The sequence below is a fragment of the Oncorhynchus keta genome, chromosome 29 (genome assembly GCF_023373465.1).
Source record: "Oncorhynchus keta strain PuntledgeMale-10-30-2019 chromosome 29, Oket_V2, whole genome shotgun sequence".
Classification (NCBI taxonomy): Eukaryota; Metazoa; Chordata; class Actinopteri; order Salmoniformes; family Salmonidae; genus Oncorhynchus; species Oncorhynchus keta.
The window spans coordinates 26,964,214-26,982,442 of NC_068449.1; the positions used below are offsets into that span (position 1 = coordinate 26,964,214).

General features: G+C 42.4%; 2 protein-coding genes and 1 long non-coding RNA gene across 4 annotated transcripts; 1 reads left to right on the forward strand and 2 right to left on the reverse strand.

Moving 5' to 3' along the window:
- Positions 1–2,542: 2,542 nt before the first annotated feature.
- LOC127913630 (uncharacterized) lies at positions 2,543–9,943 on the reverse strand. The gene is made up of 2 exons (XR_008086248.1): positions 9,499–9,943; positions 2,543–4,446 (listed from the first exon to the last, which is right to left on the reverse strand). It is a non-coding gene; the product is annotated as an uncharacterized LOC127913630 (long non-coding RNA).
- Positions 9,944–10,225: 282 nt separating this feature from the next.
- Positions 10,226–14,242, forward strand: LOC118362648 (BEN domain-containing protein 3-like). The gene is made up of 4 exons (XM_035743161.2): positions 10,226–10,376; positions 11,212–11,266; positions 11,415–11,611; positions 11,855–14,242. Exons 2-4 carry the CDS (start codon positions 11,215–11,217, stop codon positions 14,105–14,107), a joined length of 2,502 nt encoding a protein of 833 aa, XP_035599054.1. The 5' UTR covers positions 10,226–10,376; positions 11,212–11,214; the 3' UTR covers positions 14,108–14,242.
- A 332-nt stretch (positions 14,243–14,574) lies between these two features.
- mtres1 (mitochondrial transcription rescue factor 1) lies at positions 14,575–18,229 on the reverse strand. 2 transcript variants are annotated; one of them, XM_035743162.2, is made up of 4 exons: positions 18,063–18,229; positions 16,832–17,279; positions 16,493–16,565; positions 14,575–15,072 (listed from the first exon to the last, which is right to left on the reverse strand). In XM_035743162.2, exons 2-4 carry the CDS (start codon positions 17,257–17,259, stop codon positions 14,890–14,892), a joined length of 684 nt encoding a protein of 227 aa, XP_035599055.1. In that variant the 5' UTR covers positions 17,260–17,279; positions 18,063–18,229; the 3' UTR covers positions 14,575–14,889. The 2 variants fall into 2 exon arrangements, with proteins under 2 accessions (XP_035599055.1, XP_035599056.1); XM_035743163.2 differs by lacking the exon at positions 18,063–18,229 and adding an exon at positions 17,967–18,044.

Below are 18,229 nucleotides of genomic sequence, written 5' to 3' on the forward strand. Positions count from 1 at the left end.
ACTCTGGCCTTGTCTACTAATGTCACAGCATATTTGAAGGAAACCTCTACTCTCTGACAGGAGTGTCCCAAAAGGGTGGGGGGGGACATCCATCGATTGGTTTGCATGCATTCTAGACCAACTGAAGACCTAGGCTACCCCTTTGCCTTGCATTTATTTTTATATTTTGTGTGCACTGAAAACATGATGCATAAAAAGATATCTGATCCATAAAAGTGGGATATTAAGACTTAATTTGTATTTGATTTTTTTTACAAGTGAACACCTGTTAATATCACATGGTTGACTGATGGATGAAATCACTCAATAGGAGCAATATGCTATTCTCTCTTCTACAGAAATGAGCATATTGTCCAAAAATTGCATTTTAATGAGCACTTCTCAGTGTTAAGTGCTGAATCCCAGACCCTCTTTGCAAGCCTTCGCTTCAGTGATCCCCGACTCTGCTTTCCAGCACAGGTCTCGCTCTTATTGGCTGACAGATCAGACTGCGGCGCCACACGCTGCCACTGAACCAGCTCATTACCCAAATAATGACTGTCGCACCATCTCGGTTGCAGTGTCTTATTATATACCCAACAGACACATTTGTGACCAGTCAGTGCTAGAACATTGGGTACTAGAGTGCGTGGATGTTAGATATGATATGTTCTCTACAGAAAGAGATCAATTGTGTTCCCTACATTGTGACAGCACCAATTAATTACATTGCTTTGACTTGCAGAATCCATATGTAATGCCATTGAATTTGGGTCTGGGATTTGGAACCTGTCCAATATGGTCATTTCTAGACAATTATTTATATCCATTAGGTGACACATTTTGCCTCGAGCAACCCAGGAGCGATAGGTTCTTATGGGGGGATTAATTGGTATTGCTTGCCTCTTCATCTCGCCTCCTTTTGAAGAAGGTCAAAGGTAATCGAGGGGAGGAAACGTAGAAACAAAAGCACTTGTGTTAAATTACTCCTTGTCCGCTAGCGCATCATCAGGCAAATTACTTTTTTACAGAGAAAGAATCCCAAAATATGAGTAGTGGTCCAAATAAATAGTTATGCCAGACATTTTATAGATTAAAACCTATCTTTTTTTAACATGCACATGCTTTTCTAATCCGATATAACAACCGCTGTTTCAAAGGGGGTGAGGTAGATTTCAACACTCTTCCGCATAGGATACACTTGTGCATCCTCTGCCAGAGGAGGTAATTGAGGAGAGGAGCAAACTTCTCCTTTCGCCTATTAATGAATTTACACTTCTACATATGGCTTTCAGTTTCCGGGTAACGGAGGATGGAGGAGTCTAGGAGAGGATGGACTTTTATCCAATTGAGAACCTCCCAAACCTCCTCTTGTATATCCTCTTTAGCTTAAAAGCGCAGTTCAAATCATTTAAAATGGTAGAATAGTAGTTGCCTTTGTCTACATAATGACTTAGGGCTCTATTTGATCTGAAGTGTTATAGATTCCGCTATAGAAAATTAAAGCCTGTGTTTACTGTGAATGCAGTCACCGCTAAAACAGGAACATTGCCTTAAATTCAAATCACAGATTTTAGTGATGCGGATTGAATAGAACCCTTAAAGCCTCTGGTCCTCAGACAGGTTGCTGTCCACATGCATGAATGACCTTACAAAACTGGATTTGTCTTGTTAGATGCTGACATATTCCTTAGATCAAAGGGTTATGATGTTGGATTTCAGGAATTTTAAGCGTGAAATAAATAAGTTAAAAAACATTGCACATATCCCCGGCCCGAACAAGTATAATAATATATATTTAAGTTTGGCTGACTTAAAGGGCCATGGGAATCTAACGTGGACCCCATAGAACCATTTCATTACCTCCACCCTCTGTACAATTCTGTTTTAAAACCACAGTAGGGTCACAAACCATATAGTAATGTTACTTTTTATGTTCAATTTGCAAGTGGAGCTGAAAAGGGGGTTGTTGTTTGCTATGTGTATTAAAGGGGTTTGTAAATCAATTTAATTTATGTTTTCATTGTCATAGAATGGTGCATTTTCTCCATTGTTTACATTTAGTTTGTGGCCCACTCTGTGAAGCAAATGGTGTTTAACAGTTTTTAATAGACCCCCCCAGACAATAGTAGTATATTGAATACGTCAGCCACTCACTCACACAGTATAGACTTCCGATCACTGTCCATGGTGCTGAAATTGTTACTTCTATGTGGCTGCTTATCGAACTGATGATAGGCTTTCTGTGGTGCCAGGGCATGTAGCCTATAGCTTTTCTTTAGCTGATGGATAATTGTTTATTGGTAGGCCTATTTGGTCGTCATTTTCTTATGTTAAGCCTAACATTTCAAGAAGCTATTCACGGTGTCGTAATGCTGACATTATACTCTCGCCCATAGAAAGTTGTGGTGCGTAAAACCAGTCTAATGCCAACTAATAGTCAGTCCACCCTCAAAGCACTAACTTGCTAGGGATTGTTTCATTATGCAGTGTAGCCTACTATCTATATAGCTATATAAAGTATTAAGCTGCTATATAAAAATTACACATCAAATAGCCTAACAATTCTCTTGAAGTTTATTTTTGTTGTTTCTTTCTCTTAGAAATACATTTCTCTGTGTCTGTGCTCCTCTTTGTTTTCTACGTGGAGGGCAATAGTAGCTACAGTATGCGACTGCATTGCCTTACATTTTTCTGTGCAAATGTTTTCACCTCGGCCTGAAGGCCTAGGTTGCGGTCCCAACTGTTTTCTATAACAAGTATTGATAACTCTTTCCTGAGACACTATGCATTATATTGTGCATGACTCTACAAGGTGTCAAGTGTTCCACAGGGTTGCTGGCCCATGTTGACTCCAATGCTTCCCACAGTTGTGTCAAGTTGGCTGGATGTCCTTTAGGTGGTGGACCATTCTTGATACACATGAAACTGTTGAGCATGAAAAACCAGCAGTGTCTGGCACCTACTACCATACCCCATTCAAAAGGCACTTAAATCTTTTGTCTTGCCCATTCACCCTCAATGTCACATATACACAATCCATGCCTCAACTGTCTCAAGGCTTAACAATCTTTCTTTAACCTGTCTCCTCCCCTTCATCTACACTGATTTAACAAGTGACATCAATAAGGGATCAAAACTTTCACCTGGTCAGTCTGTCATGGAAAGAACAGGTGCTCATAAGGTTTTGCATACTCGGTGCATGTCCATTGCGCTGCACACATTATGCATGCTAAGATATACCAGAGACGGTTGATATTGCAACCACACAACTCAAGCGCCGGTTCACCAGTATGAACGAAATCGGAAGCTGCTTGTTTTGTTTGAGCCCTCAACTGTTGTCCGCTAAACATGATCATCTGTTTGCATCTGCCACTTTATTGGCTGCCCAGTATCCAGACGACCTGTCCACAGAGCTTCCTATACAGTTCATCGGTTTCTGTAACGTGGTGAGGCTGGCAATTAAGGATAATGAGAGGCTCAATTAAAGATGTTTCAGAACTGCTTATTCGAAGCACCACTCCCCTCTGCCAAGTTCCCCTGATGTTGCTACGGCAATCATGCTGTTTTTAACCATCCCTGTAACTTACTTCTGCGGCGAGATCATTTTCTCAACTAAAACTTTAAGAACTAGGCCTACCTAAGACGCATTAGGCTCTCGGTCTGATATGCACTTTTGTATTGCTGCCACTCAGAAACCAATATTTTTTTAATATAATTATTACGAAATAATTGTCGTTATGAGAAATAACACTATTTCGATAAAGATGTCATAACGAAATAATCTGGTTGCATGTCATGAGAAATAGCCTTTAATGCTGAAACGGTAGCATAGGGTACTTGGCAAGCAAGGCATCCTCTCATGCACAGGTTGACATTATGGCTGGTTTGCTTGAGTTGATCAACTTTTATTTTCTCCTCCGTTTGAGGCATTGGGAGATATTCGTGTCGTTGAGCAATATAGATGGTGTTGTAATTAGTTTACGGAGAATTCTGAGTTCGAGGCTCTACAGCAGACGGAAAATAATAATCTGACCGACATGGGAAGCTTCATGGATACAAACTGATGCGGTTACAAATCAAATCAAATGTATTTATATAGCCCTTCGTACATCAGCTGATATCTCAAAGTGCTGTACAGAAACCCAGCCTAAAACCCCAAACAGCAAGCAATGCAGGTGTAGAAGCACGGTGGCTAGGAAAAACTCCCTAGAAAGGCCAAAACCTAGGAAGAAACCTAGAGAGGAACCAGGCTATGTGGGGTGGCCAGTCCTCTTCTGGCTGTGCCGGGTGGAGATTATAACAGAACATGGCCAAGATGTTCAAATGTTCATAAATGACCAGCATGGTCGAATAATAATAAGGCAGAACAGTTGAAACTGGAGCAGCAGCACGGTCAGGTGGACTGGGGACAGCAAGGAGTCATCATGTCAGGTAGTCCTGGGGCATGGTCCTAGGGCTCAGGTCCTCCGAGAGAGAGAAAGAAAGAGAGAAGGAGAGAATTAGAGAACGCACACTTAGATTCACACAGGACACCGAATAGGACAGGAGAAGTACTCCAGATATAACAAACTGTCTCTAGCCCCCCGACACAAACTACTGCAGCATAAATACTGGAGGCTGAGACAGGAGGGGTCAGGAGACACTGTGGCCCCATCCGAGAACACCCCCGGACAGGGCCAAACAGGAAGGATATAACCCCACCCACTTTGCCAAAGCACAGCCCCCACACCACTAGAGGGATATCTCCAACCACCAACTTACCATCCTGAGACAAGGCTGATTATAGCCCACAAAGATCTCCGCCATGGCACAACCCAAGGGGCGCCAACCCAGACAGGATGACCACATCCTGCAGTCTGCCCAAACTGCAGTCTGGTGTTTACGTCATATTCTAGACCCCCATGGAGTGCGCATTTGGGCGGAAGTCTTACTTTCACAACCATGATGACATAGAGGAACATCTTAGGTAGGTGTCATTTTTGTCTTTTAATTTCACATTTGGAAGGAGCATTGAAATAATTAGCTAGCATGATATAATTTCTAGAACAGACATATTTAGCTAGCAAGCTATATGAATGATGCACTGAAATTAACTACTCGAGGGGGATCAATATGATAGCTATTCTCAAGAACAAGCAAGCCCCTACCTGAGAAGCATGTCCTCAATGCATTGAGTAGAATATCAAAAGTGCATTATAGTGGCTTGGAAATAAAAATTACATTGCAAAAGGAGGCATAAAATGAGTAATAAAAACTTTGACATTGTCAGATTGACAGTGTAACTAACCCAAGATTAGACCACAGCCTGTAATTTCCAATGTGAACAAATGGGTCATAGTAGACAGAACAAGCAAGGAGGGGTGCAGAGACGTGCACGAGCTAGCGAGAGCCTATTGGTGCATCCGTTAGGGAACGCCTACTCTGAAGTGAGTGTGTGCATTGAATCAATTAACCCTTGCACTCCTAAACAATTGTAATTATTTTATTTTGGCAAAGGGTAAAATATGGTCCACTCTGTAACAGATTATTGTGTTGGGAAAGGAAAACGGTATTAAGATCAAATGTTTCATCAATGAGAAAATTTGCATTGTAGGATTTTTAATGAGTTTATTTGCAAATTATGCTGGAAAATAAGTATTTGATCAATAACAAAAGTTTATCTCAATACTTTGTTATATACCCTTTGTTGGCAATGACAGAGGTCAAACGTTTTCTGTAAGTCTTCACAAGGTTTTCACACACTGTTGCTGGTATTTTGGCCCATTCCTCCATGCAGAGCTCCTCTAGAGCAGTGATGTTTTGGGGCTGTTGCTGGGCAACACGGACTTTCAACTCCCAGCAAAGATTTTCTATGGGGTTGAGATCTGGAGACTGGCTAGGCCACTCCAGGACCTTGAAATTCTTCTTACGAAGCCACTCCTTTGTTGCCCAGGAGGTGTGTTTGGGATCATTGTCATTCTGAAAGACCCAGCCACGTTTCATCTTCAATGCCCTTGCATTTTCACTCGAAATCTCACGATACATGGACCCATTCATTCTTTCCTTTACACGGATCAGTCGTCCTGGTCCGTTTGCAGAAAAACAGCCCCAAAGCATGATGTTTCCACCCCCATGCTCCACAGTAGGTATGGTGTTCTTTGGATGCAACTCAGCATTCTTTGTCCTCCAAACACGACGAGTTGAGTTTTTACCAAAAAGTTATATTTTGGTTTCATCTGACCATATGACATTCTCCCAATCTTCTTCTGGATCATCCAAATGCTCTCCAGCAAACACATCTGACACTGCAGGATTGGAGTCCCTGGCGGTGTAGTGTGTTACTGATGGTAGGCTTTGTTTTGCTCACCGGTTCTTGTGATCATTTTGACCCCACGGGGTGAGATCTTGCGTGGAGACCCAGATCGAGGGAGATTATCAGTGGTCTTGTATGTCTCCCATTTCCTAATAATTGCTCCCACAGTTGATTTCTTCAAACCAAGCTGCTTACCTATTGCAGATTTAGTCTTCCCAGCCTGGTGCAGGTCTACAATTTTGTTTCTGGTGTCTTTTGACTGCTCTTTGGTCTTGGCCATAGTGGAGTTTGGAGTGTGACTGTTTGAGGTTGTGGACAGGTGTCTTTTATACTGATAACAAGTTCAAACAGGTGCCATTAATACAGGTAACAAGTGGAGGACAGAGGAGCCTCTTAAAGAAGAAGTTACAGGTCTGTGAGAGCCAGAAATCTTGCTTGTTTGTAGGTGACCAAATACTTATTTTCCACCATAATTTGCAAATAAATTCATTAAAAATCCTACAATGTGATTTTCTGGATTTTTTCCCCCTCATTTTGTCTGTCATAGTTGAAGAGTACCTATGATGAAAATTACAGGCCTCTCATCTTTTTAAGTGGGAGAACTTGCACAATTGGTGGCTGACTAAATACTTTTTTGCCCCACTGTAGTTGCTTCAGAGTTCGTTTTGATATTTCAACATGCGTGTCCTGATCGCGTCTGGTGTGAATGGACAAAATCAACATAAGGACGTGGACGCTCGCCCAGTCTAGTCTTGTCGAGTCTCATGTGATGAAGCCTGTTCTGATGTTTTTTGTCCTCAGATATGGAAAGCTGTGAGACTGTTTGCAGTTCAAGAAAATATTTACCAAATAGAAATGACTTAACTTTTGCTTAAGTAACACAATAACATAACAATAATGAGGCTATAATCAGGGAGTACCAGTACAGAGTCAGTGTGCGGGGGTACAGGTTAGTTGAAGAAATTTGTACATGTAGGTAGGGGGGAAGTGACTATGGATAGATAATAAACAGCGAGTAGCAGCAGTGTACAAAACAAATGGGGGGGGGTCAATGTAAATGGTCCTGTGGCCAGTTGATGAATTTTTCAGCAGTCAAATGGCTTGGGGGTGGAAGCTGTTAAGGAGCCTTTTGGTCCTAGACTTGCCACTTTGGTACCGCTTGCGCTGCGGTAGCAGAGATAACAGTCTACGACTTGGGTGACTGGAGTCTCTGACGATTTTATGTGCTGTCTTCTGACACCGCCTATTAAATAAGTCCTGGATGGCAGGAAGCTTGGCCCCACTGATGTACTGGGCCGTACGCACTACCCTCTGTAGCACGTTATGGTCAGATGCCGAGCAGTTGCCATACCAGGCGGTGATGCAACTGATCAGGATGCTCTCGATGGTGCAGCTGTATAACTTTTTGAGGATATGGGGATCCATGCCAAATCTTTTCAGTCTCCCGAGGGGTAAAAGGTTTTGTCGTGCCGTCTTCACAACTGTCTTGGTGTGTTTGGATCATGATAGTTCGTTGGTGATGTGGACACCAAGGAACTTGAAACTCTCGACCCGCTCCACTACAGCCCTGTCGATGAGAATGGGGGCGTGCCCGGTCCTCCTTTTCCTGTAGTCCACAATCATCTCCTTTGTCTTGATCGCGATGAGGGAGAGGTTGTTGTCCTTGCACCAAATGGTCAGGTCTCTGATCTCCTCCCTATAGGCTGTCTCATCGTTGACGGTGATCAGGCCTTCCACTGTTGTGTCATCAGCAAACTTAATGATTATTTTGTAGTTGTGCCTGGCCGTGCAGTCATGAGTGAACAGGGAGTACAGGAGGGGACTGAGCACGCACCCCTAAGGGGCCCCTGTGTTAAGGATCAGCTTGGCGGATTTTATCATCTGTGGATCTGTTGGTGCTGTATGCACATTGGAGTGGGTCTAGGGTTTCTGGAATAATGGTGTTGATGTGAGCCATGACCAGCCTTTCAAAGCATTTCATGGCTACCGATGTGAGTGCTACGGGTCGGTAGTCATTTAGGCAGGTTACCTTTATGTTCATGGGCACAGGGACTATGGTGGTCTGCTTTAAACAAGATGGTATTACAGACTCAGACAAGGAGAGGTTGAAAATGTCAGTGAAGACACTTGCCAGTTGGTCAGCGCCTGCTCGGAGTACACGACCTGGTAATCTGTCTGGTTCAGCTGGCTTGTGAATGTTGACCTGTTTAAAGGTCTTACATCGGCTGCGGAGAGTGTGATCAGTCGTCCGGAACAGCTGATGCTCTCATGCATGTTTCCGTGTTATTTGCCTCAAAGCGAGCATATAAGTTATTTAGCTTGTCTGGTGGGCTTGTGTCACTGGGCAGCTCTCAGCTGTGCTTCCCTTTAAAGTCTGTAATAGTTTGCAAGCCCTGCCACATCCAATGAGCGTCGGAGCCGGTGTAGTACGATTCGATCTTAGTCCTGTATTGATGCTTTGCCTGTTTGATGGTTTGACCAACTGCCAAGTGTCTTCTTATAAGCTTCCGGGTTAGAGTCCCGCTCCTTGAAAGCGGCAGCTCTACCCTTTAGCTCAGTGAGAATGTTGCCTGTAATCCATGGATTCTGGTTGGGGCATGTACGTACTATTTCTTATTGTTGTTGCCTTGTCAAGAAGGAACCTGCAAGTAAGCATTTCGTTGGAAGATGTATCCCATACATACTACTAAAATAACTTGCGCAATTTCGTTTCTCGGTCATCATGCAAACGGCCACCTTTGTGACGCTAACCACAATAAGTATAAATCACAATAATGGAATTTGCAGTTCGCCTTCTAAATAAAAGCCCCATTTGAAACGGATCCAAATAGTGGAATAATGCTAAACAAGGTTGGAATGTTATATAAATTAAATTAATACAATAATTAATTAATTTCACAAGAAACTGTAAACAACGTTCAAATCCCACTGTGACTGCATAAGACTGCATAATTGCATTGGGGGCATACATAGTTATTCAATATACAGCTTTGCCCTCAAACTCAAGGTGGCATTCTGCCTTACCCCTACAGTTTTAATCCATTAGCTTTTCCCACGACTACAATCCTAACACTGTATTTTAACGTTTATAAATACCAATAATTGTTGCTTGCGATACTGCTTTAGAAACATATGGGCCTCATCTTTCATCAGAAAGAATCCTTTAAATAAAAATGATTAATTTACTGTAGTAGTTTTGCACATATCCATAAAGCTACGGGTACCTCCATCCGACGAAACTACGCTTCCCGAGTTATGTTTACACACAGGTGTTCGGAGCATGCTAGATAGGTCATTAGCGCAGGTGGTCGTTCGCCTCATGTCTTCCGTAAACAAGCATTGTAACATGAAAATATGGCCGTGTGGGAACACTAACCCTATGTATCAATTTAACTTTTTTTTAAATAGAATTTCTAGCTGATATGGAATATAAGGTCCTTATGCTTCCAAAACCGTACCGCAAGCGACAGTTGTTAATGTTCAGATTGAGTGTTGGGGCTCTTAACAAAACTCCCCGTACAGAAGACGCCTTCGTCCAATGACTCTTATGTGTAACGTAATGGAACTGAGAGTCATATCAAGGGCTATGTGCAGCCTTAACTATGGACATTTGGTACCAGCCTTGTCAGTGACACACACAGATTACAATCCCAAAGAGTTTACACAAATATTTGCGTCATAGTTTATTGCATGATTTTGACCCTGGGAAATCACCTCCCCAGTTAGTCTATTGCATTGTTGAACATTTAATATTGGACAGTACTATGGCGTGCACACCAATGAAATGGGGTTATCAGCCTACTCAGTGACACCCACAAAACACAACAGAAATATGCAGTCTGATACACTTTGAAGGCAAATCGCAAATTCCTCTTTTGTGGCTAATCCTTATTGTCGCTAGCTTCACAGGCCACACCGCCACACAAAAGACACATCCACAGCTGTGCGGAAATGACACTGCAGGCGCGCGCCCCGACACGTCACGCGAGACAACACAGACCCCCCTTCCAAAAAAGGAGAAACACGAACAGTGTGAAATTCCCACGGCAGAGATGTTGACCACGTCTTCCATTACTGCAAAGGAATACATTAAACCGTAAAGGTGAGTTCGAGCTAAAGCATCTGTGTTTTCATTTGGACAATTCCACGAAGAGTGGGGGAAAACTCGTACAAGGATATACACTGACGCGTCACGAAATGATAAGCTAGCTGTAATGCAAAGTAGAAATATGTATTTTCTGTGTATTCAAATACATGTCATAGCGTTTTTTAATTGCCACGAAAGGCTGAAGTTTTTATTTCCAGTGGGAAAAGTTTAACAGTGTGTGTGTGTGTGTGTGTGTTCATGTTTTGGTTCATGGGCTTCTAGTGTAGAAGAATGAGGAAGTGGATGGGACAGATACCGAAGGGGGCGAGTGAAGCAAATCATATAAAGCCTCCACAGACTGAGTCCTCTTGCATCAGAGAACACAAAACTCACACACTGTTAGAAGTTAAACAATAGCGCACAAGTTAGTGTCTTATATTTAATTGTAAAATGAACGTAGCTTACTGCGAATTTTCGTTAAGTAAACATGCGCCCAAGCAGCTGATCAAATAGCACGGGTTCAGAATATCATCCATGTATGCCTATGAACATATACAGCGGTGCAGGAGACAAGGGCCTGATTGATTATAACACTATTACATCAAATGCTTGACATTTTCTATGGAACAACAATCACAATTGTTGTTGAAGCATATAATGTGACTTTTAATTTGAAAGATAAAGTCTCCAACAATATAACAACATTAGAACAATGCAATCAAAGTAATGTGCCTATTTAGAGAAATTACAACAGTCAAGGTTACTTACCAGTGCCGTGAGATTGGAATTCTGAAAATGGCATAAACAGTGATGTGGTTTTATTTATTTTGATTCTATTGTTTTACTATAGGATATGAATTCCTCTGACCATAGGGAAAACACAGATGGCGAAATGCTGGAGATAGGTAAGTATAAACCATTTAATATTATACTGTTATTGCAACTATTCACTTCCAAACTGTTTGGATTTAGCAACAGCTAAAGTGGGGAAATCTAATCAAGCTGTGTATTGGAAATAACATAACAATGATTTGAAATGTTTATTTTCTGCAGAGCGAGAACCCATTCAAGACATCAAGACGGAGACAGATGAATGTACTATTAGTGAGACAACTGAAGGACCCCGCAGATGGTACCTTGGAACTAGTGAGGCCACCAGGAAACGTATTGCCAAGGACATGGGCTGTGACTCACACAATTCTGAATTGCTCCAGTCTACCAGCAGCAAAAGAGTCAGGGTCTCTAGTGAGGTAAATTAGTGAAATGGCATAATCTAACTTCATTTGGTAAATAGACAAATGTCATCAAATAGACACAGACTTGCTTATTCCTGTTTTTATTTACACAAAATAATTTCAAAATAAGATAAAAAAGGTTTTCGTTCACGTTAAAGCTGTCAATTTGTTAACTTTAACGAATGGAAAAGCATTGTCCATACATCGTTTTTTTATTTGAGATAAGAAATGCATAATGTTGTTGTTGTCTCTATGTAGGCAGGGCGGCGCTTGCTGAGGAGATTGTCTGAAGAGTCCACAAGGCCACAATCTCTCTGCCTGACATCTGCAGAGAAGGACCCTGCCCAGGAGAAGACTATAGCCTCTCACAGGAAGCCTCTGTACAGCATCTCTCACAGAATCACAGAGAAGAAGCACATATCAAGCCTGGACCAGCAGGCTCAGCATGAGGGAGGAGTGCAGCTAAGCTACAGCAATCTCTTATCCCCTCAACTGGTCAATACAGGGGAGCACAGCCGAAGTGAACCCCTCTCTGCCCTGGGGGCAGCAGGGTCCATGTCTTCAACAGACTCTAATCTATACTCCCTCATTGAGAAGATGTTTTTCATCCTCAATACGCTTAACTCAAGCATGACCCAACTGCACAGCAAGGTGGATCTACTTTCCCTGGAGGTCACTCGCATCAAAAAACAGGTCAAACCCTCAGAGATGGCAACTGAGTTCCAGCCTCCTCCAGAATACCTGTTGACAAGTGAGGAGCTGAGTCAACTGATGGAGCAGACATCAAATGCTGGCGAGTTGGGTTGTCGACTGCTAGTACATCTCTTCCCAGAACTTTTTAAAGCCAAGGTGTGCACTCCTGGTTGTATTGTCAACAAGAGAACGTTGGATTCCCTACAGCTGCAGCTAATACGCAACTATGTGAAGGTGTGTTTTCCTCTGGTAAAGAATAACAACATTTGGCAGGATGAATGCCTATTACAGATTAATAACTTCTTTAACCGCTTCTGGGCTCAGAAGGATATGGAGAGCGGGCCACAGTCATGTGGGAGACAGACTATTACAGACTTTGGTTTAAAAGCTGAACGGAACCAGCCCTGCCATTTTATAAATGAGGAGGGGCAAGAAGTGCACATCGACTTAGACTCCAATAGTGACCACACCAACAATGAAGTAGTAATGCCAGACCTTGTGTTTGACACTCAGGAGGTTGGAGAGGATCTTGATAAGCTCTCCTCCCCTGAAGACTTTATGTTTCTTGTAAACAGAGTTTTCCCAGAGGTTTTTAAGGAGGGGAAATTACCAGAGGGTAGTGTGGGAAAGATGATCCTGGACTCGGACAGGATAGAGATTATCCGTAAGTACATGGAAGCTAATTTTCCTGACGTCCCAGAGGATAGTTGGCTGCATGTGTGTGTGCAGCGCATAGAAGATGCAATAGAGGGTTATCATAGTAACGGTAATGGCAGTGAGCCTGAGAACATGAACAATGAGAGCTATGGCTCCACAAGCCTCCCTGATGATGTCTCTATCATCAAGATCAGTGAAATGTGTGACTACGAGAGACCAGGTCATAGGTCAAAAAAGTCGTTGCTTGTGCCAGTCGATTTTGAACAACTTGAGATCCCCCTACCAGATTTCAGTGTGCCTCAAGAGTATCTGCTCTCGAGGGAGCAACTGAGGAACAACTATGACGGTAGCTTGTCAATTGGGAACTTTGCCTCTCGCCTCTTGGTACTTACATTCCCTGAGCTCTTCACCTACGAGAACACACGGAAGCATTACAACTGTAGTGGCTCTCTCGGGAAGAAACAGCTTGATCCTGTGCGGGTCAACCTTATTCGCCACTATGTAGAGCTACTATATCCACAGGCCAAGAATGACAGAGTGTGGACCCTGGAATTTGTGGGTAAACTGGACGAGCGGTGCAGGCGACGAGACACGGAACAACGGAGGTCGTACCAGCAGCAACCCAAAGTCTATGCTCCGGAGTTGGAGCAAGGGCCTGTGGACTTTGTGGCTGCTTGCCAAGTGAACCAGCTCAACACAGAGCACTTGAAGGAGAACTTTGAGATCCCTCCACTACCCCCTGAAAAAAGTAGCAAAGACTTCTGCATGATCCCCCTGGAGGAATTGAAGGTGTCGATTCCAGACTTCCCAGTGCCTTTGGTCTACTTGCTCTCAGACACTGAGGTGCGAGAGATTGTCCAGCAGAGCCTTTCAGTGGGAAACTTTGCCGCCCGCCTACTGGTGCGCCTCTTCCCTGAGCTCTTCACTCAGGAGAACCTGCGGCTTCAGTATAACCATTCAGGCGCCTGCAACAAGAAGCAGCTGGATCCAGTGCGTCTCAGGCTCATCCGCCACTATGTAGAAGCCGTGTACCCAGTTGAGAAGATGGAGGAGGTCTGGCATTATGAATGTGTGCCAAGCATCGATGAGCGATGCCGGCGGCCCAACCGCAAGAAGTGTGACATTCTGAAGAAGGCCAAGAGATCAAATACTGTGTCCTAGTAGCAAAGCTAAAGACAATTTTTATTTTTTATTCTAAATATTTGCACAAGGACAGAAGCTGAATAGCATAGTGGAGCCTTTGCACACTGTCCTGTGTAGGATAAGGCCAACTTGTAAAGGCATTTAATTAGTACTCAATGTATTTGTAATATTGAACTACAGTATTAGTTTCGTTTTTCATCGTCTGCTTGTTTGAAATTATAGACTGTATGTATACACCAAAACAAGTGTCATAGCTCATCTAATTTACCCTGTATATAAGATGTATAGCCTTAACAATAACCATGTAAATATTACAAAGACAGATCACAGGCAAAGATGGGTAAAAATGGTGATTGTTTTTTTCCATTGCTTGTGGCACTACTGGTCTTTTATAACAATGTTCTACCTTCTTGTAAAATTTTGTATTATAAATATGTATTAAACCATGGCAACAGATCCCGTTAAGCCATTTGTAATCAAGTCAGTCAAATTCAGCATTTCACTTTATTAGCACTCTATAACTTATCCCACACGTATCCCCTTGCATCTGATTCAAACCATGACCATCCATTTCATAATTACATAGTAATATTGAGAAGTAGTCTTACTAATATTTGTTAATAGAAAATTGTGTCAAGGCCCAAAGCCATTTGAAAACAGATAAGCCAATTATGACACATACCAAGAAGACTATGTAAAAAAAAAATGCACCATTCACTTTGATGTAGTAACATGCATAGACATAGATATTCCAAATCCCTTGTCAATGGGGAGTGGTGTATTCAGTATTGTACACAAACTCATTGTTTAAAGGCATTCTGCTTGGGAAGTTCTAAGTTTTTCCAGCGCCTCAGAACAACTTTGTACCGGTCTCCATCCTTGGATTCACCCAATTCCTTCTTAATGATGACTCTCAAAAGCGTGACAGTGTCTGTTTCTTTGTTCTCTAACAATACCAGGTCCAAGGTGTCCCCAACTTTAACCTGAAGAGAGAACCAAAGATGGGTACAATTAAGAAAATTAGGGTTTGATTCAATCCATATTGCTGAAGATCTGCGATATCTACTGAACAAAAATATAAAACATGTAAAATGTTGATCCCATGTTTCATGAGCTGATAAAAGACCCCAGAAATGTTTAATACGCACAAAACGCGCATCTCAAATTTTGACCACAAATGTTTACATCCCTGTTAGTGAGCATTTCTCCTTTACAAAGATAATCCAGCCACCTGACAGGTGTGGCATATCAAGAAGCTGATTAAACACCACAATCATTACACAAGTGCACTTTGTGCTGTGGACAGAAGGCCACTAAAATGTGCAGTTGTCAACACAATACCACACAGATGTCTAAAGTTGAGGGAGCGTGCAATTGGCATGCTGACTGCAGTAATGTCCAGTGGTGTTGTCAGAGAAGTGAAAGTTAATTTCTTTACCATAAGCCGCCTCAAACGTAATTTTAGAGAATTTAGTAGTACGTTCAACTAGCCTCACAACCATGTGTAACCATGCCAGCCCAGGACCTCCACTTCCGGTAATTTCACCTGCGGGATCGTCTGAGCAGGTGCCGAGGAGTATTTCTGTCTGTAATAAAGCCCTCTTATGGGGAAAACTAACGTCTGATTGGCCCGGGCCTGACTCCCAAGTGGGTGGGCCTATGCCCACCCATGGCTGCACTCTTGCCCAGTCATGTGTAATGAATATATTTGGGCCCAATACATTTAAATTGCCTGATTTCCTTATGAATTGTAACAGGTAAAATCTTTGAAATTGGTGCATGTTGTTTTTATTTTTGTTCGGTATAGATTGTTTATATAGCGGTTATCATACAGAATCAGTCGATTTATTAGTCGATTTAAAAAATAAACTTCGGGGAGCTGGCAGTTCATGGGAGATGGTCTTCTACAGCTGAATGATGATGCAGTTCAGTAAAGGAGTAGCTTGAGTGGAGGTGGTGTCGATGGTCAGGGAGGGAGAAACATTAGACAGGCAGGCAGGCCCGGAGCTGTTCATTAGGCACCTCTGTTTCTGAAGTTCACAGTTAATCCTTCTCTGTAGGTAGGCTTTAACAGATGCACCATGAAAAGTGTAGCACCCATATGGGTGATGCTTTGGCTGCTATTACAAGCACAATTTAAATATTAAGGTTATTTACCGTAAATGCAGTCCCCGAACGAGGAAACATTGCCTTCAAATTTCAGTCGCGCTATAGTGCGCATATTCTGTGCTACCGATTTAATCGAGCCCTTAGACTTGTCCCTGACAATCCAGTTGGTTAGACTGCTCTACCACTTCAGTTCATGGGGGGTGGGTTTGGATCCTAACAGTCCTGTAAGATGTTGAAGGTTGACAGAAATATTGTTTATTTTATACATCATTACTAGGAACAAAAGTAACTCACCAATTTACTTTTCTTGACAAGTTTCTGTCCATTTAGCCAAAGCTTGTTGCCATAGAATGCATCCTCCACTTTGCTGAAATAAAGACAATAACAACAATTCAGTTGGCCACTGAGGATAGGCCTAGATTAGAGCATTTTAAGTAATATCAATCAAATAATTTGACCTCATCTCTCTTCATTGAAGCTTTCAGGAGAGAGGTGCTCAAAGCCGACCCATTTGGATTCCCTCAAATTGTTGTCAATATTGATGTCAAATATTAATGATACCATAACCCAACCCTCTTTATCTCCTTGAGTGCATCCATTTGAAAACAAAGGCATATCTCTGTAACAACTCACTTGCGTGCTATGTCAAGGCCAGCTTTCATGATAACATCATATCGAAAGGACTGCACATATTTCTCTATGTCTTTGTAGTCTTTTGACACACTGGAGTCATCCTCAGGTTCATCGTCATAGTCACTGTCCTCCAGGTCCTTTTCATCATCTTCTTCCTCTTCCTGTACGACCTTTGCTCCTCCTTTCTTCTTGCTGCTTTTGAACCTCACGTGATGAAGAACCAACCTGCTCTTAGCTGAATTCCAGCGTTTAGGAAGCTTGTGTCCCCCAAGGGTCAGGAAAGAGGGGGAACCACACAGCTGGCGGGTGTGTAGTGTCCTTGGGCACCATTCTGTCCAGTAAGGTCCCGGTCCAGGGTTCAGCAGCTTTCGGGTACTCAGCCTTCCCAACTGTCTCAGTGCCAGTGCCTGTATCAACAATCCCTGCATGCTGTAGCTCCTCCTTGTGACTTGAAAAAAGTATACAGTGGTTTACAACTAGAGTTACAAAAAGCAGTTGAATGTGGATTTTTGGTACAAGAAGCCTTTAGGAAATCAGTAACTATATATGTAATATAGATAGGATACATTGTCATGTTGGTGGCCCACTATGGTAATGGTATGCATCCAGAGTCGTGCAGCGGTCTAAAGCACTGCATTTCAGTGATAGAGGAGTCACGACAGACCCTGATAAGTTCCAGGCTGTATCACAACTGGCCGTGATTGGGAGTCGCATAATTTGCTCTGCGGTGTCCGGGTTAGGCCGTCATTGTAAATAATAATTTGTTCTTAACTGACATGCCTAGTTTAATAAAGGGTATATTAAAACGTTAAAGAAAATGTATGTGGGGGTGTGGCCATAAGAGTAGCATTCATTAGGGTTGAATAGCTTTAACTAACTAGTGCACAAGCTACCGTTACCTCCTTTGTTTTTAACTAAGGTTAACTAATTGACGTGCAACATAATCACATTGTTTATATTATGCAGTGCACTCAACCTATTCTCGTCCACAGCTAGGGTACATGATATATGTGGCTAGCTAACTTAAGTCTAGGTCCAAAAAAAAAATATACTACAAATAATTGTTTTCGTCAACCTAGGCTAAAGTGAGTTTACTTTGTAATGTGTCACATTAGTTTAGCTAACAAATAAATACCTTGCTACAGAGATAAGCAATACAGCTAGTAGCTAACAAACGTCGTTTCCCCTCATGATTAGTGGTTGTAGCTAAGCCCATTCATGTCGTAGTTACCTTTATTTTGAGACGAGTCCTCTTCATTCAGTTAGCTTGATAGCTAGCTAGGTACTTATAACATGACCCGTGTGAAGGTCAGCAGCAGTAATATCACTTCCGCGTCAAATTAGACAATCCTTCAAATTAAAAGTCTGCTGTATTTTTTATTTAACCTTTATTTAACG

What these genes read in the sequence shown, in the direction of transcription:
- mtres1 (XM_035743162.2), bottom strand. Translation starts at nt 17,259, where the DNA reads ATGCAGGGATTGTTGATACAGGCACTGGCACTGAGACAGTTGGGAAGG. An exon ending in GGCCTTGACATAGCACGCAA is followed by an intron (nt 16,566 to 16,831) that starts GTGAGTTGTTAC and finishes TCTTTATTTCAG; the next exon opens with CAAAGTGGAGGATGCATTCT. An exon ending in TTGTCAAGAAAAGTAAATTG is followed by an intron (nt 15,073 to 16,492) that starts GTGAGTTACTTT and finishes TTCTCTCTTCAG; the next exon opens with GTTAAAGTTGGGGACACCTT.
- LOC118362648 (XM_035743161.2), top strand. Translation starts at nt 11,215, where the DNA reads ATGAATTCCTCTGACCATAGGGAAAACACAGATGGCGAAATGCTGGAG. An exon ending in TGGCGAAATGCTGGAGATAG is followed by an intron (nt 11,267 to 11,414) that starts GTAAGTATAAAC and finishes TATTTTCTGCAG; the next exon opens with AGCGAGAACCCATTCAAGAC. An exon ending in GAGTCAGGGTCTCTAGTGAG is followed by an intron (nt 11,612 to 11,854) that starts GTAAATTAGTGA and finishes GTCTCTATGTAG; the next exon opens with GCAGGGCGGCGCTTGCTGAG.